Source organism: Enhydra lutris, unplaced genomic scaffold (genome assembly GCF_002288905.1).
Source record: "Enhydra lutris kenyoni isolate GAN:26980312 unplaced genomic scaffold, ASM228890v2 scaffoldscaffold10, whole genome shotgun sequence".
Classification (NCBI taxonomy): Eukaryota; Metazoa; Chordata; class Mammalia; order Carnivora; family Mustelidae; genus Enhydra; species Enhydra lutris.
The window spans coordinates 43,501,183-43,526,135 of record NW_019154094.1 but is presented as its reverse complement, the minus strand read 5'-3'; the positions used below and the strand labels follow the sequence as shown (position 1 = coordinate 43,526,135).

General features: G+C 41.9%; 1 protein-coding gene across 5 annotated transcripts in view; it reads right to left on the bottom strand.

The window, feature by feature from the left end:
- The window catches only part of LOC111143870 (intraflagellar transport 122), a 70,502-nt gene that overhangs the window by 34,731 nt on the left and 10,818 nt on the right, over positions 1-24,953 (bottom strand). For 3 of the 5 annotated variants that reach the window (XR_002640345.1, XM_022497860.1, XM_022497863.1), the window contains exons 4-14: positions 21,869-21,947; positions 19,890-19,966; positions 17,715-17,781; positions 16,615-16,761; positions 15,197-15,373; positions 13,194-13,269; positions 6,166-6,357; positions 5,872-6,010; positions 4,437-4,639; positions 3,368-3,505; positions 1,841-2,005 (exon numbers count right to left, since the gene is read on the bottom strand). Coding sequence is in view for 4 of the 5 variants with exons in the window: in XM_022497860.1 (XP_022353568.1) it covers positions 1,841-2,005; positions 3,368-3,505; positions 4,437-4,639; positions 5,872-6,010; positions 6,166-6,357; positions 13,194-13,269; positions 15,197-15,373; positions 16,615-16,761; positions 17,715-17,781; positions 19,890-19,966; positions 21,869-21,947 (1,460 nt within the window). In the remaining variant the exon portion in view is untranslated. The remainder of the gene's footprint in view (positions 1-1,840; positions 2,006-3,367; positions 3,506-4,436; positions 4,640-5,871; positions 6,011-6,165; positions 6,358-13,193; positions 13,270-15,196; positions 15,374-16,614; positions 16,762-17,714; positions 17,782-19,889; positions 19,967-21,868; positions 21,948-24,953) is intronic. The other 2 variants (XM_022497861.1, XM_022497862.1) reach the window with 2 other exon arrangements.

The window sequence follows — 24,953 nt, the reverse complement described above, 5'->3', positions numbered from 1 at the left end:
AGTGAGAAAATGAGGGTATACACAACTATGTATAGAAGATTTAAAGGGATATGTTCCAAAAAATTAACAGTGATTGTTTAGGGGTGGGTGGAATTGTGGATGCTTTTTATTTTTTAGGTTTTTTTTTTTTGCCTGAAATTTCTTTTGGTCATGAACATCTATTTTTTTTTTTATAATAAGAAAAAAAGTGCTATTTTTATATTAGAAAATAATGCATTATCTCTGCATTTTAAATTCTCACACTGTAGAAATACAGTCACCCTGGGAGGCACCCCCTTCCCCCTACCTTCTTTCAAAGTTTTCTGCTTAGCTCTGGAACCCCAGGGACCAGCAGGTGTTCATACCTTTCTGCCTAGAATCTTTTACAATGTGTGAATCTTTTATAATGAGCCTGGATTGCTTTTATAATGAGAAAAAACAATATAGCTGTTTTCTTTTGCAGAGGGCAGGAGCAGCAGAGAGAAGAAAAAGACAGCTGGGAATGTTTATGTCTCCTGGCAAAGTCTGAGAATCACCTTCCCTAGCCTATGACAGAACCCTCAGTGGGAATGGGGAAGGACACATGCCCTTCCATTCCTACATGGTTCTAGGCTCAGGCACAGATTCACAACTGGGGGCCTGCTAACCTACCTACAGGAGGTGGCTGTGAGGCTGCAAGAAGTTAACAGTTCGGGCCCTGTTTTGTACCAGGCACTGAGCTAGGTACTGTGGTACATTATTCTGTCCTATAGCATTCTGTGAGGGGGCATTTACTAGTTCCATTTCAGAAGTGAAGAAAAATTTAGGCTCAGAGAACTGTACTGACTTGCTGGGTATCACACAGTAAGTGGTGAGGGCAGAACTGGAGCCCAGGTCTGTCTAAAGACAAAACCTGTACTCTTGTTTCCCCCTTAAGCCCTCTGCCCTGACAGAGGTGTAAGCAAGCTGTTATTTACTAGAGTCAGCTTAGGCTAGCATTAGCCAGGTAGCCCCTTCCAACTGACCGAGGCAGCTCCCTACCCTCCAGCATCCCTCTGCCCTGCTAATTCTGCTCCCAAGGACAAAGAGGAGCCCTGAGAAGGGTATCTTGATCTACCCATTAAAACTGGGAGACCTGTTGTGGTTGAGGAAGCCAGACAGGGGAAGTTTCAACTTCAGTGGGGGAGCTTGCTTCAGCCAAATGGGCCCTGACCTCTTACAAAAATCCTAAAGAGGCAAAGAATGGCACTGAGTATGGCAGAAAGCCAGCCAGGAGCTGGGCATAAAGCCTTTGGGCTCTCTTCTCCAGTGACACACTTCTACCAGACATAGGACCAAACAGTGTGTAAACAATGCTTATCTCCTAAAACAGTTCACATTCTGTTGTCTCTGAGAGCATCCTTGTGAAACAACTAGAAGAGTGGGCTTCCCCTCATCCTTTCCCTTCTTTCAGATGACAAAACTGGTTCTTTTTCTTTACTGTGTCTTAGGTCACTTACAGATACAGGCAGACCTCCAACTGGCAGGAAATACTTTTGCAAAAGAATCATCCTCACGTTAACCAATGCACTGACAGCCTATCAAGTGCCCCACTTAGATTTCTTTCTGTTCACAGGAAGAAAGGTGTTACTTGCCCATCTCACCTACGAGGAAAGCGAAGTTCAAAAAGGCTTACCCAGCTCCTGCAGCTCATGTGTGGGAGGAGTGGGCTGTGCCCTGGGACCTCTTGGGCTCTGTGCCCATGTTCAAAGCCTATACTCCTACACATCACTGCTCCTCCCAGAGACCTGCCTGGGAACCAGAGGGTGAGTGCCTCCTGCAGGGACTGGGAAATAGAGGAGGCGTCAAAGGACTTCGTCCTAGAAACTCTCTGGGATTTCACCTGAAAAAGCAGCTCCTTGGTGTGGATGTCATACACCAGGCATGTGTCATTTTCATCCACCACAGCCAGCTTGTTACGGGAAGCACTCATGTCCAAGCAGCGCACGGCTGTGGCTTGCTTTAGCAGGACAATGGCAAAGAGATTGTCCACAAAGATCTTCAGGATCTGGTGAAATTTCAGAGAAAAAAAAAAGTGTGAGTCACCATGGCAACAAGACCCTGGAACTGCACCAGGCTGTTGGAATCCCATGTGTTCTATAAGAACAACTCCCACTAACTTCAACAGAGGCTCCATGCAGAGAAAAGGACTTATCGAAAGAATGGGAGCAGGGGCTTATCCTTAGGAGACCAGAAATGTGGTTCATCAGAGGTTGCCAAAGTAATGATCGGCTCAAGATGTGACAAATTCACTTGAATGCCTGCTTGACTGGGGATTTGTTAACAACATTACCCAAGCTGTGGGATTAGGAGACACCATCTAGTGAGATATGAGTCGCAAACTAACATAAGAAGAGGCTACTTTAAACACTGATAAGACATCTGGTATAACCATAGCAAAATAATGATGATGATGAGAAGGATGATGACAGCTATCAGTTATTGACTATTTCTGACAGCCCTCTGAAACATAAGATATTATCCTCATTTGTAAAACCTGAGCCTCAGAAAGGCAAAGTGACCTGCCCAGGGTCACACAGCCAGTGAGTAGCTAAGCACTAACATGACTGCAGGTCGACCTGTCCCCAAAGTCCATGTTCTCAAGCCTCACACTGGAAGTGACAGCGGACAATGAGAAAGATACAGACTTTCTATCCCTTTGGTATTGCTATCCTGCAGCCCCCACTAATTTCATACTCCATGACTTCTGTCCCCAGGAAAGGCCTGATAAGCTTTAGCCATAAGCCATCTGCTAGACAGCTTGGCTCTCAGGCTAATGCAGTTATATTTTCACTTTCATATTTCCATGAAGCCCACTTAGAACTTTTCTTATTTTGAGCAAAGAACACATACACAAATCTGTTTAACTTTGTATAACCTAGATTTTTCACATCTATATGAGCAAAGGGCCCATTTTTCTTAAAACACCTAGTAATAGCCTGAGGACCAGCACCTTCTAAAACACAAGCTAGAACACATTGCCTTAATCCATTCATTGCCCTAATAGGGATGTGACCTAAGAATAAGCTCTGCCTCCCTCCCTAGCAAGCCACTGAAACTGATCTCTAAAAAACATCCCATCTTCTGGGTGCCCTTAAACTCACTGATCCACACTATAGGCAGCCCAAAAGCCACAGTGCCAACCCTGCCAGAATGCAGCATGCTCTAAGTCTAAAGTCCACTGCATCTTCGGCTTGAAGCTGTCCTCAAAAAATAAAATTCTGGGCTGCCCTCCAATGTGCCTACAGTGAATGTGGGGTGGGAAGCTCTTTTCCTGTCCCCAGGAAACCACCTTGGGGTCATAATGAGTCTGGTCCCTATATCTGTATACAGATAATCAGCCTAATGGGAGACATATGGGAGCACTCACCTGTCCATTCTTCAGGCCTACTAACAGACCTTCCCTTCCGGGAGGGCCACCAATCACCTTGATGTAGCGAATGAGAGACTCCATCTGCCACTCCCGCTCCTTCACTCCACTGAAGGATAAGCACTGTAGCCGTTTCTCCTAGAAAGCAAACCTAGCTCTGCATGGATATTCAACAGGGTAAGTGTTCCCAGAGCTGCCAAGGAGGTCTTCCTGCATGTGAGGGATGAAAAATACCTGCACATTCATTGTCTGTTGAACCCCATCTAGTCCCCATGATTGGCACTGTTCATTAATCCTTCACATAAGTCCTCACCACAGAGCACAGCTTAGCTTCACATCTTCTGTGCAGACCTCTGGGAAGCCACAGAGGCAGCATCCAAAAGCACACTTTTTTGTCACATCTGTAACTTGTGATACCTCTAAATTGCTTGAGTTCTAGACTTTCAGGGAGATTTTAATTGTATTTTACATATAGTGATTTCTAAAGGATTTCTTCCACTTTATCACTTTCAATAGTCCTACTTTTGTGAAACTAAATCAACCTCTACTTTCAAGAAAGATGCCAGGCTGGCCTTCCCTGAAAGTATTTCCAAACTTCTCTTGACATCGCCCTTGACATTTTGTAGGAAGCTCTAAGTTGAGAAATTTTTTTCTGTGAAAAAAAATCTTTCAGAAAGTAAAACTTCCTTTACTCTTTTTGAGTTATTATATATTTTTTGTTGTTTAACAAGAAAGATATCACAAATTTTTACGTGTGTATGTTCACCAAAAAAAAAAAAATGACCTTCATTTCCATCAATTTATGCTTTAAGTCATTCAAACATGTATAATTATAGGATAATAAAGTAACTTGCAATACCAAAAGTTATTCTCCAGGTATGGTCCATGACCTTCTAGTAGAGTCTAACTCCTCTAGATGTCAATACAATTAAAGCAATGAACAGCTACTGAATTTGATGGAAAGAGACTTGTTTCTTGGTGCTCAATTTTTAAACCCATGATTTGGGTAACCTACTCTTGGAGGAAACATGAAGAGGATTAAGCCCGACCCCTCCAACCTGCTGCCTACCTGGCAGAGGATGATGTGATCGGCACACACCACCAAGAGGTTGCATTCAAACTTCTTGATGATCTTCTCCTTCACCCGGTAATGCATATCTGATGAGTCGTCTGAATACAACTCATAGATGAGGATTTTCTCTGGCAGTTGGATAGCTAATCGATTTTTGTAGATGGCAATCTTCTTGACAAGCTCTTTGCATTTAATCCGAACTGTCAAAGGAAAAAAATCCAGCTCTAGCAAGAGATTATTAAGTAAGGTAGAAGGCAGAAAAATTAAAAGCTATCATTTACTTAATGTTACTGGCAATTAAAGGAGACACTCTCATCAAAAAATCTTTGCAGAATGTCTAATACGTACAATCAGCTCTACTAAACATTGGGATCCAAAATCATATACAATCTTTGTGGCCCAAAGCTTAAAACTGAGTATGGAAAGTAAAATTTTTAGTGCTACCCTCACTTGCTGAATTTAAGTTCAAACTCCTCTGCCAGCATTAATATATTGCCCCTGATGATCAGAAGTCCATTTGGATGACCACCCATGCCTCTAGCTACTCCCCACCCACCACCCTTGACAATATGGAACTGCATGTAGTTTCTGGTATATACTAGGCTCTCACACTCTAACTGCAGACCAGATAGAGGAAATGTCCCCAGAAGAGAAGCTGGGGAGCTGCCCAAGTGGCTATACCTTCACCAGCACAATTGGAATCTTCAACCAGAGGTGCTCCCAGATGAGAACAAAAGGATGCCAGCTGAATCTCTAAGACAACCCTCAATGTGTATTCCTACACACAGGCACTGGGCAGGAGGCTGTGGCTGGTACATCTGTGTATAATTACTCTTGAAATAAGTGGATCCTTAGCCCATTGAACCAGCATGGCAACTTAAGTGGATAGTGGATGAAACTGAGGTTCAGACTGACCGTGCTAGGCCTAGAACTTGAATCTTCTGACTAAACTTGTGGTTACTGTCCCTGCTTACCCCTGGGGTAGGGACCCATCAGGAGGCAAGTGGAGATGAAGATGAAGTCGAGAAAGAAGCCCTCCAGTATCCATACCAGAGAGGATATAGGTCCACAGAGACCCATGCAGCTCAGCCACCCTGGCTCTGAAATGCTATACATTATCCTCCCTTAGTCAGAGGGTCCGTGTTCCCCTTAGAATTACCTGCTGCAAAATTATGTGAGCCTTTGCCTCCCCCTACCTTTTTTTTGAAGAGAGGGTTTATTGCTCTCCTTAGATTCTCAAAGACATCTATATTCTCCCCTTACCCTCCAAAAAATAAAAAAATTTTAAAAAAAGCAAACACCAGTGGTCCAACGAGTTTCTGAAAGATGAGGAGGTCCATTCCCTCTCATTTCACTTGCCCTATCAGTAGCCCTCTCAACCTACCCCTCCTCCCAAAGGTTGGAGGGCAGAGGGGCCATACCTGCCTTTTACCTTTCTGCTCTGTGATCAGGTGCTGCACGATGACATCAGTCATGCTATCCCTGTAAGCATACCGGTCCTTGTAGAGCCCATGGACAGTACTGAAAATAAGCTGGTAGAAGGAAATGGTGCCATCTTGGCAGCCTACCACCTGCAGGGAAAGAGAGCTGTTAATTCCTAGCTCTCTGTGGAGAGTCTACCCTCCCAGTTGCCAGGAACAAATGTCAATCATCTGACTGGCTACACATGGCTGATGTCTGTGCCTGCTCAGACAATGGCCCAACAGAATGAACTTCCCCTCCTTACCACATAGTTGGAGTCAGGTTTCACTTTACACGTCCACACCCAGGAGTTCTGCTCCCCAACAGTCCCAAGCCGCACTCCATCCTTGGTGAAAAGGGATACTTGCTTGTCTGACCCTCCCAGCAAAATGTACTCCCCTTTAGTAAAGTAGCTCAGGCAGCAGGGGTCAAAGTTCAGTGACCGATCCTTCCCAATCTGAGGAAAGAAAACACACACCAAGGGAAAAAACACTCCTGAATCCATAATATTCACAACACAATTTAGGGCTTTTCCTACCAATTTTAATGAGGGGAGTCAAGAAGACAAGGGCAAGCTAGGCATTACCCCCTGTGGGATTCCATCATGAACACAAGCTAGTCTCCTCTGGAGCACCTTACTCCATCCCTCCACATAGTTGAATCCTCCACTGCTGGGGTCGCCAGCATCTCCCCCAGTCCCACTAGCTGCTCCAGGTGTATGTCTTAGCTCCTCAACCAACCCAGACGCAGAGATTGGGCTTTCTCCCATAGGCCTTGCTTCACACACAGCCCTTGCAAGGGTTCCATTGGTTCCCCTCAGCTTCTTTCTTCTTCCTTTTTTTTAAAAAGTATTTCATAAAGCCAAATATATCTAATGTTAAAAACTGTCCTCTATTCTGAAACAACAACCTTTCTACTTCTTTTTATTTAGATATAATTCACATATCATACAATTCACCCATTTAAAGTATATAATTAATTGTGCAAACATCATCACTAATTCAGAACTAATTCTATCACCCCCAAAAGAAACCTTGTACCGATTAGCTGTAGATCCCAATTCTCCTCTCTTTTCCTCCCCCTGGCAACCACTAATATACTTTCTCTGTCTATAGATTTGCCTACTTTGGAGATTTCACATAAATGGGACCACACAATTTGTGGCCTTTTGGGACCAATTCATCCATATTGTAGCATATATCACTACTTCACTCCTCTTCATTGCTGAATAATATTCTATTACATGGATATACCACATTTTGTTATCCATTCATCAATTAATAGCCATGCCTACTTTTTTGATTATTATCAATAATGCCACTATGGATATATGTGTACAAGTTTTTATGTGGACATATATTCATCTCTCTTGGATATATATATATCTGGGAGTGGAATCACTGGATCTATAGTAACTTTATGTATAACCTTTTTAGGAACTGCCATATTTTTTCAAAGTGACTGTTCCATTTTATATTTGTACCAGTAGTATATGAGGGTTGCAATTTCTCCATCCAAGTGGGATGATTTTGATTTGCATTGCCCTGGTACCTAATAATGTTGAGGATCTTTTTATGTAGTTACTGGCCACATGTATGTCTTGTTTGGAGAAATGTCTATTCAGATCTTTTCTCCAATTTTTAATTGGTTGTCTTTTTATTATTGAGTTGTAAGAGTTCTTTATATATTCCAGATACATGGCCCTTATCAGATACATGATTTGCAAAAATTTCTCCAATTCTGTGAGTTGTCTTTTCAGTTTTGGTATTCTTCCCTTAGTTGTGAGGGTCAAGGTCAAACTCCTGAGCTCAGCTCCCAAGAGCCTTCTCTCACTCAAAATGAACATCTTGTATTTGCCAAGCAGACCATGCTCTTTTAGACCTCCATGTCCTCACAAGTGCTATTCTTTATACGACCCAAGCCCTGGCCAGGAGTGTCCTCACTCTCTCTCTCTCTACCAGGTGTCAACTCCTACGGAAAACATTCCCCAATCTGTCCCACCCAAGGCCTGATTTAGTGCCCCTTCCTCTGTGCTCCCATTGCTCTGTGCTCACCTCCCCCACAGTACTTCTCTCACTGCTCTGATAAATAATAGGGTTAATTTGATGTACCCCCACTCCTCTTACCACCCATTAAAGTCCAAGCTCCTTATTGTCACTGGAGTTTTTTGCTACCCCTAAGGGAACTTTTTGTGAATAAAAAGATTATTTATAATTGCCATTATTAAACTATTAGTTTAGAAAGAAATAATTCTAAAAACCTGGTTTCTCAATAAGTTTTTAAGTTCAATTTATAAATATTTTCCTATTTATTAGTATAACAAAAGTAAACAACTAATTGAAAGGGGACCTTGATGATCATTTACTGAATTAAATTTTGAATAGACTTTAAAATCCCTTAGTGTTGGGGTGCCTGGGTTGCACAGTTGATTAAGCATCAGAATCTCGGTTTCGGCTCAGGCTTGATTTCAGGGTCACTGGGCTCCACACTCAGCCTGGAGTCTGCTTGGGTTTCCCTTTCCCTCCCTCTGACCCTACCCACCCACCCCATGCTTGTTCACTCTCTCTTGCAAATAAGGAAATAAATCTTTAAAAAAAAAAAAAAAAGAAAAGAAAATCTCTTAGTGTCATTTACAACTTAGTTGATTCCCTTAAACTAATTTAAACTGCAATTATTCATTTTTTATATTCAATTTTCCTTTATAAGAATTTCAAATGCCTGGGGCATCCGGGTGGCTCAGTAGGTTAAGTGTCTGCCTTAGGCTCAGGACATGATCTTGGGGTCCTGAGATCAAGTTCCACATCAGGCTCCCTGCTCAGTGGGGAGCCTGCTTCTCCCTCTGCCTCTCCCTCCCTCCTGCTTGTGTATGAGCACTCCCTCTCTCTCAAATGAATACATAAAATAAAATAAAATAAAATAATGTCAAATGCCTAACAGTCAAACTGCCCCTATTTCTGATATAATGATAGTAAATCTAGTAAGAAAACTAAAAAAATATTTTTAAAAGATTTTATTTATTTATTTGTCAGAAAGAGAGACAGCATAAGCAGGGGAAGTGGCAGGCAGAGGGAGAAACAGGCTTCTTGCTAAGCAAAGAGCCTGATGTGGGGACTCGATCCCAGGACCCTGGGATCATGACCTGAACCAAAGGCAGATGCTTAAGTGACTGAGCCATCCAGGTGCCCTAAAAAAATCTTTTTAAAAAGATTTTATTTATTGGGGCACCTGGGTGGCTCAGTGGATTAAGCCTTTGCCTTCAGTTCAGGTCATGGTCTCAGGGTCCTGGGATCAAGCCCTGCATTGGGCTCTCTGTTCAGCAGGGAGCCTGCTTCCCCCTCTCTCTCTGCCTGCCTCTCTGCCTACTTGTGATCTCTCTCTCTCAAATAAATAAGTAAAATCTTTAAAAAAGAGAGAGATTTTATTTTTGCAAGAGAGAAGGAGAGCAGGAGCAGGGGTGGAGGGTGGAGTTGGGCAGAGGAAGAAGCAGACTCCTCAGCAAGCAGGGAGCCCAATGCAGGACTCAATCCTAGGACCCTGGGATCATGACCTGGGCCAAAGGCAGACACTTAACTGAGACACTCAGGTGCCTGAAAGTTAAAAAAAAAAAAAAAAAAAATCTTATGAGTCATGAGATGGAAGGCTTGCAGCTTCTGGTAATGGCTCACTAGTTCCCATTGGGCTAACTCTCCTGCAGGTAACAACTATAAACGCTGGACCAACTATAAATTACAACCACCTGAAGGCACTAAAGAGCAATCAGAAGCAGACAAAAACTGAAGACACATGGACATTTGGAAGAAAAGACTGCACCAAGTGAGTTTCTCACTTTTTTAATGGCTTTTTGCCTAAAGGCAGGTCCTATCAGCACCCTGCCAGATGAGCACATGATTTGGAGTGGCTATAACAGCTTGAAAATGAGGGGAATCCCAGAAAGAGACAGATGAGAGAGGGAGGGAGAGCCAAAATTCCGCACATACACTACTGAATATCTGAACTCTTTGAACTACACACATGTGGGGCAGATGCCAGGCAGCCTAGCAAGGCTAAAGAACTCAATAGAGACTTCAGGGCTGCTTACACTGGAAAGATGGGACTTTAAATGTTGAATCCAGCAAAGTTAACTACTTGTTTTTTAAAAAAACCAACTATAGGGAAGCCAAGGTGGATCAGTCGGTTAAGCAACTGCCTTCAGCTCAGGTCACGGTCTTGGGGTCCTGGGATCAAGCCCCGCATCAGGCTCTCTGCTTAGGGGTGAGTCTGTTTCTCCCTCATCCTCTGTGACCTCTCTTGCTCTCACTCTCTCTCAAATAAATAAAATCTTTAAAAAATTAATTAATTAAAACCCCAACTACAGTGCTCCTTCAGCAGCACAAATACTAAAACTGGAACACTGTAGAGAAGATTAGCATGGCCCCGGTGCAAGGATAACAAACCCGTAAGCGTTCCATATTAAAACAAAACAAAACAAAACAAAACAAAACTACACAATAATCCTCAGAGGAACATGACAGAAATGAATCCCTATGATGCATCATTTACAATGTTCAGGATATAACCCAAAATTCCAAAAAGCAAAAATGTGAACCATATTCAAGAGAAAAGATAATTAGTAGAAATTAACCCCAAGGTAACTCAGATACGAAGTAGCAGATGAAAATTTTAAAATAGCTATTATAACTATGGTCAAGGATATAAAGGAAAATATTCCTATAATGAATGGACAAATAGGAAAAAAGAACCAAATGGAAATCTAGAACTGAAAAATGCAGTAAATGAAACAAAAATTCACTGGATGGGTTTAACAGAAATATTATAGATTACAGAAGAGTCAATGAAGTTGAAGATTGAGCAACAGATCAGAGCAGGGTGTTAAAAGATTTAAGAAATGAATAGGGCCTCAATTATCTGAAGAACAATATCAAGAGGTCTAACATGTAACTGGAGACCCAGAAGGAAAAGGAGAGAATGAAGATGAAGAAATAACAAAAAATTATTCCACATTAGGTGAAAGAATAAAGACATAAGTATATAGATTCAAGAAGATCAGTAAATAGCCGCACCCCACCGCAAGCCAGAAAATATAATGAGTCTTTTTAACATTCCAATATTACTTAGGTACTTGACTAAAAATTTCTTACACCTTTCAATTTAAAATCAGATGTATAAAATTGATTACTCAATTATAACTCTTAAATGGTCATCACAAGACAGATCTGATAGATATTCTAATATGGATTTCTAGCACCAGTCTGCCTGGGTTCCAAACCCGACTTGGCCACTACTACCCTGTATGGCTTTGGCTGGTTATTGAACCTCCCTATACCTCAATTTTCTAACATGTAAAGTGGTAATAATACATACATACCTCACAGAGTTGTTACAAAGATTAAAAGTTAAACTTGTAAAGAGTTTATACAATGCCTAAAATTCAATAAATGTTAGCTATTATAATCATTAATCCAGATACCCTTAAACATTACAAACACTTAAAAATGCCAAAAATATACAAAATATACCTAACACAAAAGTATAGGCTTGATTTACTTCATCATCCTATATTTAATTCTAAATCTTCCCAGATTTCAAAGATACCTAACTAAGGAAACAATTTTACTGTCCCTAGTCAACTGGGTTATCTCAGCAGAACGAGGTTGCTTATCATTCAAAAAACTCTGAGCCACAGGATGAACTCTAGTGCTACATACATGCAAGATATTGCCCATGGCTGTGACCACCAAGTCAGGTTCTTTATAGCAACAAGACCCTATTCCTTCCCTGTGTAGTGTGGTTATTTGTTCCCAAGAACTTCCAATACCCATGACCAGGGCCTCATACACAATAGATATGCCAGTAAATATTTGTTGAATAATGATATACACACATATTAAGTGAATGAACAGACAGGACACGGCTAGATGCAAGATAATTAAAAATGAGGGTTTGGGGAAATCAGCCAAGGCAAACTCAGAAGACACTTCACTATCTACCTTTATCTTTTCTCTACTCAGCCACAAAAAACAAAAACAAACAAACAAACAAACAAAAACAAACAACAACAAAAAAACAACTAATGGCAAGATGAGGAAGAAAAGAAATGGCCTCAAAGCTGTAGCAGTTAGGGCTACACCTAACTGAAACCCCTCCTTTCTAGCAGGACATGTTTTGAGGAGTAAGGATACTGTTAAACAAAGGCTCCATTGAACAGGCTGTATTTCTCACCTGCTTGGCTGTGGTACCTAAGCCACCCTGTACTACCTTCACTCTAATCCTTGGTGTCTCCAGCCTAATAGGTTTTTCTACCACCAGGTTCTATTTTAATCCAGCCCTCCACAGAAACAAGGAATTCTTCTGAAACAAGAATCTGATCAAGTCACTCCCTACCTAAATTGATGGTTCCTAAATGCTTATACGAAGTTCAAACTCCTAATTCACATGACTCAGGTCCTTTAGACTCATATCCCCATCTTCCTTTCTAGTTCCATCTTTATCCACAATTCTTGGGATCCAATCACTCTGGATCCCTGAGTGGGGATCCAGAACCCTCTGGAATCCTCTGTTCCCTGAGTTGACATATATCTTCATTCTTCCCTGCCTTTGCAGATGCTATTTCCTCTGCCTGAAACACTAGTCCCAATGTCCTCTGCTTAGCAAATTCCTGTTTATCTTGCTCAAAGTTCACCTCTACAAAATCCATTTCCATCAAGCAATGATGTTATCTTTTGTGTCCCTGTAACAGCCTATCTATACATCTCTCTAAGATACCATGTACCATGCTGCACTGGGAATAGTGGCTATCAACTGTGCCCCTACCAGCCTTAAAGCAGAGGCATTAACAGCTCTGTCAGTAGCTCCTAGCACAGGTGAAGTGCTGGTCTAAGTGGGTGCTCGTTAATGTTTGTAGAATGCATAAAGCAAATAAAGGAAGATAGATATATAACTAAGACCAAGGCTTTGAATCAAAACAATCTGGGTTTCAATCTCAGATGCCACCCATTTACTAGCAGTGTAGCACCTTAGGCATAATTTTTATTTCACTGCTCTGAGTCTTGCCTACTCATTTCTACAAAGTTGATAACCAACTGTACCTACTTCACAGGGTTTTGTGATAATTAAAGGAGATAAAATACGTAAAACACTGAGCACAGTACCAGGTATTAAAGTAAATGCTCAAAAAACAGGAGCTAACAATAATAAAGCATAATTACTAATAATATAATCTTTGAAAGTAAAAAGAGCATATAATAGGCATGACCAAAACTGTATTTCCCACTGGGTTTGTATAGTGCTACATACCTGTTTCCCACTTAGTTGGTAGAAGGAGAGTTTCTGTCCCCAGTCAGCTACAGCCAGAATGTCATTATGTTCCTCTCTAATCAACAGAAGACAAAGAGGTTATGTGGGGCCATGACCCACTGATAACTGTAGCCCTAAGGGTTTAACAAACAACAGGAAAAAGTGCTGGCCAGACTGTCAGATTGCCAAATGTTATACAGCAATACTGAGGCCAAAAGTTGTAATGTGGGCCAACCCATCAGTCCACTGGGATGAGGCAAGGTGAATCTCCTGGGACCCATTATTTCATTGAATACCCTACTATGTGGCTCTGCCACAGTGAAGAGGTTAAATCCCTCATTTCAAATCTTCCTGAGAGTAGTGCTAAGAAAGAGCAAGGTGATAGAGCCAAAAGTGCTTTTTACTCATGTACTATAAAATGTGGGTAGACAGTGAAGAAACAAGTCTAATTGCAGTGGAAAGGCATGGGCTGTCTGATTTTTTAATGGACAAAGGGGAAGCTGGCTTGCTCTTCCTGAAGAAGGAAAATTAACATGTAAAGCTACGTTTTCTCACAGTTGGGGTTCTCGAACAAGTGAAATGGTTTCTGACTGGATCTAATAAAATATAGTGGGTTCTCTGAAGACCAACAATTGTCTTTGAAACTGAGTATCTATCACTATCAGTGCCTTGGGACTAGGGCTGTAGGACCAGCACACAGGAGAAATCTTTTCAGCTGAGGCTGGAGATCAAGCTACTTGGGAATCTAGTTCAAGAAAGAGATATTCCCAGCTCTTGAGAGCTGGTCTTACTCTACCTAATGTTGCCTCCTCTGTTTATTAATTCAAGCTTTTCAAGCCCAGGGCCTGCAGTCATCTGGGAGCACCATTAAATATGCAGGCAAGGAATGGTGCAGCCTCATCTGCAAAACCCAGCCATCATATTGGCAAATATAGGCACTAATTCACAACTAAGGAAAAAAGACAAAGAGGGAGAGGGATCTTAACAGGAAAAGACCTGTAGGGGAACTCTGTATGAAATCATACACTGAGGTCCAAACACAATCTAGGAACCCAGCCCATGGTGAGCCTTCTTATGGAAGCCATATCATGAGCTGGATTGGTGGTTTTCGATCTCCCTTTTCCCTTTTCTCTTTTTTATTCCTGGCAGTGGGACTCTTCACCAAAACAAAAACTCATGTCAAGCAATAAAAGGGGCTGTTCTGGTTGAAGCAGAGATAGGGATCTGAAGCCCACCCTTTCCTCCTTTCCTTGTCCTCCACCTCCACCTATTTCTTCTAAGGAACGCAGGTACCATAAAGCAGTTTGGAAAGTCCCAAGCTAGATCATTTTTGCCCAGTCAGAACATCCTGGCTCCCCCAGGTCTCCCCACTCCAGGCTGCCAATGTTTTCCTTATAGGTAAACTCAGTTGAAAAGAAGAAAGAATGCCTAGACAGCCAGGAATTGGGTGTGAGGATTGTGGGTAAGGCAAGGGCTTCCTCTCTGATATATGTCCTATTGAATGCAAGGTAAGGTACAGGGGAATAGGCCAGGAAAAGTGTCCAGTAATAGAGGAAGTGTTTAATGAACTATGGTGTTTCTACACAGCATATCCTATGCAGGTATTAAAAATCTGTTTTTAAAAGGACCACTAATGTTACCAGAAAGAGTTCACTTTATGATGGTCAAGTAGAAGAAAAGAAGGTTAGATATGACTTAATCATATGGACACACTAAAAGACCGAGGGAAAATACACTAAAATACTAACAATGGTTCCCTCACAGGATAGGGATTTATAGAAAAGTTGTTCTCCTTTAGATTTTTCAGTAGTTCTTAAGTTTCCCAAAGAATAATTTTGTAACACAAGTTATAAGGGTGTGTTCCCCCTTGTTGGAGGACTTTTCACCAACAATTCCCCCAACCCAAATTAGAATGGAGCTTCAGAACAGTGTCTGGCCAGGCAGGTCTTCACTGGGGACTGGACCCCTCCTAAGAGGGGTCTCATTCTTCAGGACACACTCACGAGTTGTCGTCCCTGGGACTGTCGTCCTCTTCCTCTGGCTCTTCCTCCTCTGCCTCACTACCCTGACTACTGTACACTGCTGACTTCAGAGTGGAAGGGATTTCCTGAAAATATCTGTTGACATTGACTTCCTCGGCATCCTCGCTTTCTCTGTTCATCCAGAAACTCTCCCATCGGCTGTAGACAGTAAGTGGTTGTTCACAATCACATTGCCTAGAACTGCACTAAAGCTATAATTTCAAAACCTGTCAAGGAGTCCCTGAACCCTGCCCGGAAGAGGACAGCAACCAGGTATACTGGGCATCCTGCTTCTCATGAATTAAAAGTGGTACCCTGAAGCCACAAAGTCATCTGTGGCCACAAAATCAAACAGCAGGAACTCTGGGGTAGGCTAATGGCCTTTGAAGGCATTATACATGCATGGTGCAGCCCTGGGCTGGACACAATTATTCAGGAAGAAGCATAATAATCTGGTATGAGAAAGGCAATGGAATCAAACAACCTTCCAAATCAAGTAGGTACCACCTGTAAAATCACATTGGGCTGGCAAACAATTAAGTCCTTTACCTTCAGAAGATTCTTTGAGGGATACTGGGAATTTAATATTAGAGGATTATACAAAGAACACCTAAAGCTATTAATCTACCTTTAAATTCACCTAGGCAGAAGAAGGAAAATGTGTATAAGGTTTGAGAATGTAGATGCCAATCGTTTGTGGAGCTACAAGCTTTGGGGGCATTTCTAGACTCAATTTTTATTTTTTTGGCAAGGGGCAGCAAAAAAAGGCTCATGAAATAGCTATTTATTATTCAGTGGGCACATGTTCTGCCCAGATTTGGAGGGAAGAAATTAAAAGGGGAAAAGACCAAAATGAAGCCAAAGCAAAGAGGTGAGTTATTAATTCATAAAGAAATGGGCTTTCTGGGGCACCCGGGTTGCTCAGTGGGTTAAGCCTCTGCCTTCAACTCCAGTCATGATTTCAGGGTCCTGGGATCGGACCCCACATTGGGCTCTCTGCTCGGCGGCAAGCCTGCTTCCCCCTCTCTCTCTGCCTGCCTCTCTGCCTACTTGTAATCTCTCTCTCTGTCAAATAAATGAATAAAACCTTTAAAAAAAAAAAGAAATGGGCTTTCTGTAGCATGCATGCACACAAACATACACACATATATACACACACGTTAGGCTGGCCTACATAATTCATCTGCTTTGCTAAAATCTCTGGGATTCATTCCAAAACTCAAAATGGGCTCTTAAAAAATTCCATTCAAGTGGAATGGCTTCCAAAACAGATTGGTCAAATAGAGTGAGAAGGTTTTGAATGGATGCAGACCTTAGGAAGAAATAAGGAACTCAGCCTGTGGAGAAAGCCCTTTTTCTTAATAGTATTTGTTCTAGGAGGAGAATAGCTATAAGATCACCTTGAAGGGTTCCAACAGATGGACCATATGGGGGAGAGAGAGCCCCCTGGCCGCTCAATCTTCACTTTCTCCTCGCCATTTTTATTCCGTATGCTGATGATCCCATTGAACATCCCGAGAGCCAGGTACTGACCATCATTTGTCCAGCTGTTCATACAACCAACGAAGGGCATGGGAAGATGGAAAGGAATACACAGAAGATAAAACTAATGAGGATGATGCCTTGGTTGAAATACAGTCTGAGGAGGCAGACACAACAGGGCTCATCCTGGTCCCGATGTAAAAATCAGGGGACCAAACTTCAAAACCCATTTATTTTTAGAATCAACAGTGAGGTGTGAAGGCAATAGCACCATTTTCTGAGCTCCCACAGCTTTCTGCACTTACCTCCAATGACAGCTCTTAGCTTGTGCCCCCATCACTGGGCCAGCCGCCATTCCCCACTCACCATTTCAACCTCCTCCCCCTTCAAGAACGCCTAAAAACAGAATCTATATCTTGGTGTATGCCTAGCCTCTCAAATAGATAGGCAGGTGCTTAACAGATGATGAATGAGAGAAAAGCTACCCTCAGAAGCCGCACAGCCAGAATAGCTATCATTTATAATTTCTACTGTACGTCAGGCACTGTGCTGCTTATTTTATACTCCTTAGTTTGTGTCCATTTCACAGCAGCCCTATCAAGTCAGTTATCCCCATTTGTCAAATGAAGAACCTCCTAAGGTCACAGAGCCTGTTAGTGACTAAATCTGGACTCAAATCCAGGTCTAGTATCAAAACCTGTGCTTTCTCTAGCATAGGTGCTACCTGGACATGAGGACAGCTGTGCACCTCCAGAAAACCTCCACTGAGCACAGCTTCTGGATGAGGAGGCTTGTTGCTAGAAAACTGCAGGAAGGCAAGTTGCTGTTCTCTTTTGCTTGATGACCAAAGGCACAGGTCCTTCCCATCAAGAGGACCACGAAAGAAAAGAGAAAATACAGAGGCCCAAACCACCTAGGTCACACAAGACCTTTTCCACTGTGTAAATGAACTGGAGTTTGAGAGTCTGTTTGGGAGAAGGGAATGTGAAACCTACCTTCAGAGCTGCCTTTAACTCACCTGCAGCAGGTGATCTTGCTACTGGATTTGTGCTTGGAGACAGACTTCTGTTCAGGAGACCACAAACCTTCAACATAAAATAATTTAAAGAAGAGAGATTGGATGGAGTATTACTCAGCAATAAAAAAGGAACAAGCTATTGATACACCTCCAGGGCTTTACGTTAAGTGAAAAAAGCCAATCTCATAAAGTCAAGTACTGCATGATTCCATTTTATAACATTCTCAAAATGGTAAAATTCTATAAAGACTGAGACCAGCTTAATGGTTACCAGGTGCCAGTTAGGGAAGAATAGGAGGAGGATGACAACAAAGGAATGTCTTTGTGGCAATGGTAATCTAACCAGGTGATGAAAGGACAGAACTATATATACACATTGTGCCAGGCCCCATTTCCTGGTAGACTTCTCCCTACTATCTTTGAAACTGACAGAGAATCTATAATTATTTCAAAAAAAAAAAAAAAAAAAAGGAGGGTATATTGGTGAATTTCTAGCCAACTTTTCAGAGCCTTAACTCAAAGAAATGGCAGCTTCACAGTTCGTAACTATTACACTGCAACCAGCGTACAACTTAGCATTTGAAGTAATGAACAATGCTTCCTGAAAATCAGTTTCCTCTTCTAGGCCTCACCCACAGCACATGATCCTGCTTGTCCAAGGCACACTGGCCACTTTTGGCTGGCTCCCTCCTGCTAGTGGCTCACTGCTCTGCAACAGGTATATGTCTAGGCAACATGAGCAAATTCCTCTCTTTGCCTGAGCCATGAAGTATGATCAAGAAGGTAAATCTAGGGCAATAATGTATTTACGTAGCATACTGCAACATCAAGCAAGCTATTTGTTTCTCCCTCCCCCTGGTCGAGAATGCCTCCCCCAAATATTTCAACCTGTGCATATCTTATCTATGCTCCACTGAGCCTGTCTGGAGCCTCCAGCAGAGGAAACCTCTCCCTTCTGTGTCTCCCATAGCACTGTTTGCCAGATCATACTCTAGATGAAATCCCATGGCCTAGGTCCAAGCCCTGGTTCCACCACTTATTGGCTGGGCAACCTCAAGTGAGTCACCAAACCACTCTAAGCTCCAGTTCTTTTTTATCAGTGGTGTGAAAATGAGAATAATACCTGACCTCATGGGTGATCATAGAGCTCAAATAGGAATTCATTTTAACTCTCAGCACAGTGCCTAGTACATCTCAAACATTCAACAAATATTATTATTATTATTATTACTTGATGTTACATTTTTACAAATTCTACTTCCCCACCTGCCCCAAACCGTAAACTCTTTGAAGACAGGGATTCTATTTTGTCTTTTTAATCATAAAAGTAAGCACACAGACCAATGCCTTACATGGAGAAAATGCTAAAATTTTTAATGAATGACAGTCCCTTTCCCATTTACACAATGTGATTTCCATTATATTCTCTCTTTTGAACCTCAGAACTCCATCAGTGAGGTAGACAGGGTAGGAATGTGTTCATCTGAGATAGGAAGAGTGAAACACTGAGAGGGATTACATGGGTCTCTCATTCCTCAATAATGCCTGTTCTGTTGTACTCAGCAAGGAAGAATGGATGAGCTGAAAACCATCATTAAACAGAGATAACCTACATGCCTCTGCTCCTTCCCTCCCTGCCTCAATGGACATTTCACTGGCCTCTCCTCTGTGCCAGCACCATTGCCAATGCCATAAATGGGGCCACAGTGAGCTCCTCCGGGCATCCAGCCCCTCAGAAAGGACAGCTATAGCCACGGAACAAGTAACGGTGGCTACACAAGAAGCACAGTTGAAACAGTTTCCCACACACATGGATGATGGATGTTTGGGAACACAGAGGTGCAGGGATAATGACCTAATCATGCCAGATGAGACAGGAAGGCTTCCCAGAGGTGGCAACACCAAGTTATGCCTGTGCTCTCCAACCCTTCTTACCATCTTCCTCCCTGGGGCCCTTCCTGCTGTCGCCCAATTGCTTACCAGACTTTGTTACCATTTACTCTCTTGGTTTCCACACAATTTAAAGAATAACTGTTAGCCTCCCCTTAGCCATCGAGGGGAGGGAAGTAGCATTAACTCTCTTAGGATGAAACAACCACATTGTGGATGGGTTTCAGGATTTTTTGCCCAGATTTTCAGTAATTCCAGGACAAGACACTGGGAATCAGAACTTACCAAAGTCACTGGAGGAACAAGATGCCAGTTGGTGGGTAACAGGGTTGTAGGAGACACACTGGATAGAATCATTGTGTCTAAGAAGTAAACAACTATAGATTATTATGCAGCAAACCACAAATGTTTCAGTGGCTACAACTGAAGATTTTATGATAAGCCCACAGTCTCTCTGACTACACACCACAAGCTCTTATGCAAGTGACCAACAAAAAGCACAAGGATGAATTCTCCTGCCATGGATTGCTCCTCACCCACCATTTCATCTCTTAGACCTTACCCACAAAACTGGCCCAGTCTAAATGCTACCTCCTCCAAGACCAGCATGGTAGCTTTCTCCCATTTGTGAACTGATAAGATAATGAAGTAAAGCACGTAGCCCAGCACCAGGTGCATAGGTGATGGCTGTTATTTATTGCTTTGTGGAGGCCTGGAAATACAGGATGGAGGTGCAATGAAGATATTATAGGTCAAGATCTGGGAACGTGGCAAATCCTGAGACAGCAATGAAAGATGTGTGAGTCATGTACACACATGGCATCTCAGCCTCTGTTTTATTACTTCACTTCTGGGTAACACTTCACTTATAGCCTCATTCATCATTCATTCATTTATTCACTCATTCAAAGCTGTTGATCTGTATACCCACATTCATAACAGCAATCAAAATAGCCAAGAATTGGAAGCAACTCAATGTCCATCAAGGATGGATAAGTGGAAAAACAAAATGTGCTACATACATACACTAGAATATAACTCAGCCATAAAAAGAAAGGGAATTCTGGGGTGCCTGGGTGGCTCAGTTGGCTAAGTGGCTAACTCTTTATTTTGGCTCAGGTCATGATCTTGGGGTCCTGGAATTGAGCCCCACATTGGGCTTCATGCTCAGCAGGGTGTCTATTTGAGGTTCTTTCCCTCTGACCTCTCCCCCACTCTCTCTCTAAAATAAATAAACAAATCTTAAAAAAAAAAAAAAAAAAGGAAGGGAATGCAGACACATGCTATAAAATGGATGAACCTAGAGGACATTATGCTAAGTGAAATAAATTAGTCATCAAAGGACAAATACTGCAAGATTCCACTTATATAAGATGCCCAGAGAAGTCAAATTCATAGAGACAGAAAGTAAAATAGTGACTGCCAGGGGCCAACGGCCCAGGGAATAGTTGTCATTGAATGGGTATGGAATTTTAGTTTTGTAAGACGAAAAGAGCTATGGAGGTTTTGTACAACAATATGAATGTACTTAACACTACTGAACTGTATACTTAAAAGATGATTAAGATGATAAATTTGTTATATGTATTTTACCACAATTAAAAAGAAAAAAAAATCATTTTCTAAGTACCAGTTATGGGCCAGGCATTGTACTAGGCACCAGGAACACAAGGGTGAGCAAAAACAAATGCCATGTTTGCTTTCATGGAGTTTATAGGCTGATGGGAGATATCTCAATCACCAGAAAAACTGTAAAACTACAACTGGAAGAAACGCCAGAAAGAAGACCTGACTGAGTCTAGAGGACCAGGAACAGCTTCCCAGAAGAAGCAACATCTGAACCTGAAATCTGCAGAGCAAGTAGGGGTTAACTTGGAGAAGGAACAGGGACGAACATGAGCAGAGCCCTTACAGAGAGGAAGCTGGGAGCACAGTGACCCTGGGTTTCTGGCTGTTGAAACTGGGTGAATGCGAGGCCAATCCCCAAAATGGGGACATTAAAAGGGGACTGGTTTGGGTGGGGTGGAATCTATGGTGTCAGATTAACTCAACTGAGCTATATGAAAATACCTAGCTCAATGTTGGCCAGGCTAGACATGCTCAAGAAATTTTCATTCATGTATTCATTACCCAACTTTCCTATACCCACCATATACTCCTTCAAGTTCAATTGCAGAGAAAAAAGTTCTTCCTAAAGGGGCTTTTGCTGGAGTAGCTCAGTATGAGTCAAACCAACAATACTGTACATCTAAATGGTTACTTACGTGTACTTCAGAATGCCTTCCAATTTTGAGGTCCAGATAATAACGCTTTTGTCAGCTGATCCAGAAGCAAAGCGTTTGCCTAAAAGTATTTTAAAAAGAAAACTGTCACATTTATTTTAAACCAGCATTTCCCAAGGAGTATTTCTTAGAAAACTAGCTCTTTGAGGTAACTAATAAGTGTCAGCTGTTTCTCTACTTCTTTTTCTTATTAGTACTAGATGGCAGTCAGGAAGTTTGGATTCAAATTTTGCTTTGTCCGGCACTGAGTAAACAATGATGTATTGAGGGCCTACCACATGCTAGGTATCATATTCTATGCTAAGGATTAAGCAGTGATTAAAGCACACATGATCCCTACCTTCATAGAGTTTAGTCTATTAGTAAAAGAAGGCATTAAATGAAATTAATCCAACACAAATATAATGTGATAAGAAGTGAGTCCTAGGAAACAGAATAACTGGGGGACCTAATTTAGATGAGGTAAAGGATTCTCAGGAGGAGAACCTTCAGTTGAGACCTAAAGGATAAGCAAAGCTTAGCCAGGTACAAAGAGAAGCTAAAGACCCATTCGCAAGGATAGAAAAGATATGCAAAGGCCCTGAGGAAGGAAAAGCCTGTTAGGTCTGAGGGGCTGACAGGCACCAGCATGGAATACCAAGGCCCAGGGGGTAGGTGGGTGGAGGATAGATCTCTAGGAGCTTCAGGGTCATAGTCAAGAACTTGCTCTTTATCCCAAAGAAAGGATTTAAGCAAGAGCAACAAATGAGATTTTCATTTCCATACTAGTTGGGCTTTATGAAAGAATGGGACTAGAGAGAGGCAACATATAACAAGTAATTACTTCTTTTTTTTTTTTTTTAAGGATTTTTATTTATTTGTCAGAGAGAGAGAGAGAGAGAGAGTCAGCACAAGCGCACAAGCAGGCAGAGGCAGAGAGAGAAGCAGGCTTCCTGCCAAGCAAGGAGCCCGATACGGGACTCGATCCCAGGACCCTAGGATTATGACCTGAGCCGAAGGCAGTGGCTTAACCGACTGAGCCACCCAGGCATCCCAAGTAATTACTTCTTAATGACATTGTTGCAAGTTTACAAGTGCTTAGAAGTAGAGCAGGGTATCATGGCAGCAAACAACAGGGAGCCTTCACCTACTCTGCTGAGAGATGACCTCTGAGAAGTAACCATGGGCCAGATTTTATAAACCTTGTTAAGGAATTTTAGACTTTGTTCTTAAGGCCCGTGGAAGTTGACCATGGGCAAGTAACTGTTTTCTGAGCTTCTACATCTGAAACATAAAGGAATAATAACATCTTCCTCAAAGGCTCTGTATAGGGAACAACTAAGATAATATTTGTAAAACACATTTCATGATGGCTGGAATAGCAGATATTTGGGTGAGTCATAGGACACTGCTGCATCTATTAAATACACAGAAGCTGCTTTTATTTGTTATTATTTCTATCACTCCTCCCTCCACAATGGCAGACAGCAGGTAATGAAGAGTGTGGGCTATGGCCTCAGAGTCTGAGTTGGAATTCCTAGTGATAGTACTAGCTGCAGGACCCAGAACAAGTTTCTGAACATCTTATGCTTCATTTCCTCATCTGAAAAATGGATGCAACAGTATTTACCTTATAGTTGTTGTGAAGATTAAAGGAGATTATTTTGGACAGTGTCTGGAATAGAATCAGTACTAAAAAAAAAAAAAAAAAAATAGGGACACCTGGGTGGCTGAGTCAGTTAAGTGTCTGCCTTTGGCTCAGGTCGTGATCCCAAGGTCCTGGGATTGTATCCTGAAACAGGGTCCTTGCTTTAGCGGGGAGCCTGCTTCTCCCTCTGCTTATCACGGCCCCCTACTTGTGTGCTCTCTCTCTCTCTGACAAATAAATAAAATCTTTTTAAAAAATTTGTTCTTATTATTACAATTATTTCTTCATATTGTCTTATTTTTCTTGAACCAAAAACTAGTTCTTTCATACCTTTGTATCATGATTGTTCATTAAATATTAATTAAACTAGGTGAGACACTGGAAACAAGCAAGCTTTAAGAGCAATACCATAATTCAGAGTATTTCCATTTCTAGAGCCAGGAGGAAAAGACCAGTTTAGAGGAATTAAAAGACTTCTGAATCATGATGTAATGTCCTGGAGAAGCAGCATGATCTATTAGAAGGAATGAGGGCTCTGTCGTCAGAGGACCTGGGGCAGGTCTGGCTTTGTCACCCTCCTGTAATTTCTCCAAGTCTGTTTTCTCATCTATGCAAGGAGCTGAGAATCCCTCCCTGCCTGGTTGAAAGAGTTGATGGGAAGGTCAAATTTGATGATGTGTGGGTCAGGACTCTGCAAAGTGCTGACAATTGCCACTAATCATAGGCCACACTCTGACCCCTCAAGGGACTTAATGGCATAGTAAGCCAAAGAACCCCTAGGTGTATAACTCCAGAGACACCAAAGCCCTCCCTACAGTATTACTTTGAATTTGAACTCAAGCATGCACATAAAAAAACAGAAAACAAAACAACCCATGGCTACTGTGACACAGCACAGCTGACTATGAGGCAAGAAAGAAGTGTTTTTGCCACTAACTTGCTACATGATCTTAGCGAGTCACTTGACTTCTCCAGGTCTTTACATAGGACTAAACTGAAGACACTGGGCTAGATCCAATTAAAGCTATACTTACAAAATTTTGTGTATACATGAAGAATGTGCACTTTTCTACAAAGAGGTCTGCAGCTTTCATTAGATTCTCGAAGAGGTTCATCATCCAAAAGAAGTTAAAAACCTGGAACCTGAATGATTTCCAAGGTTCATTCAAGCACTGTAACATTCTGATTCTGGGCCTTCTCAGCAGTGGTCACAGAATGTTACCTCTCATCCTATATCCATTTGACATATAAGGAAACTGAGACTCAGAGAGACTCAATAACTACCTTAGGATTGGAACTTGGAGCCATCTCATGCCAAAGCCCATGTTCTTCTCAGTAACCCCACACAAAGAATAGCAGAGATTTATTTTTAATTCTCAGTATCGATTTCAAGCATCCATTCTCTTACTACCACCTCTCCTCTTCGTCACCTCACCATAG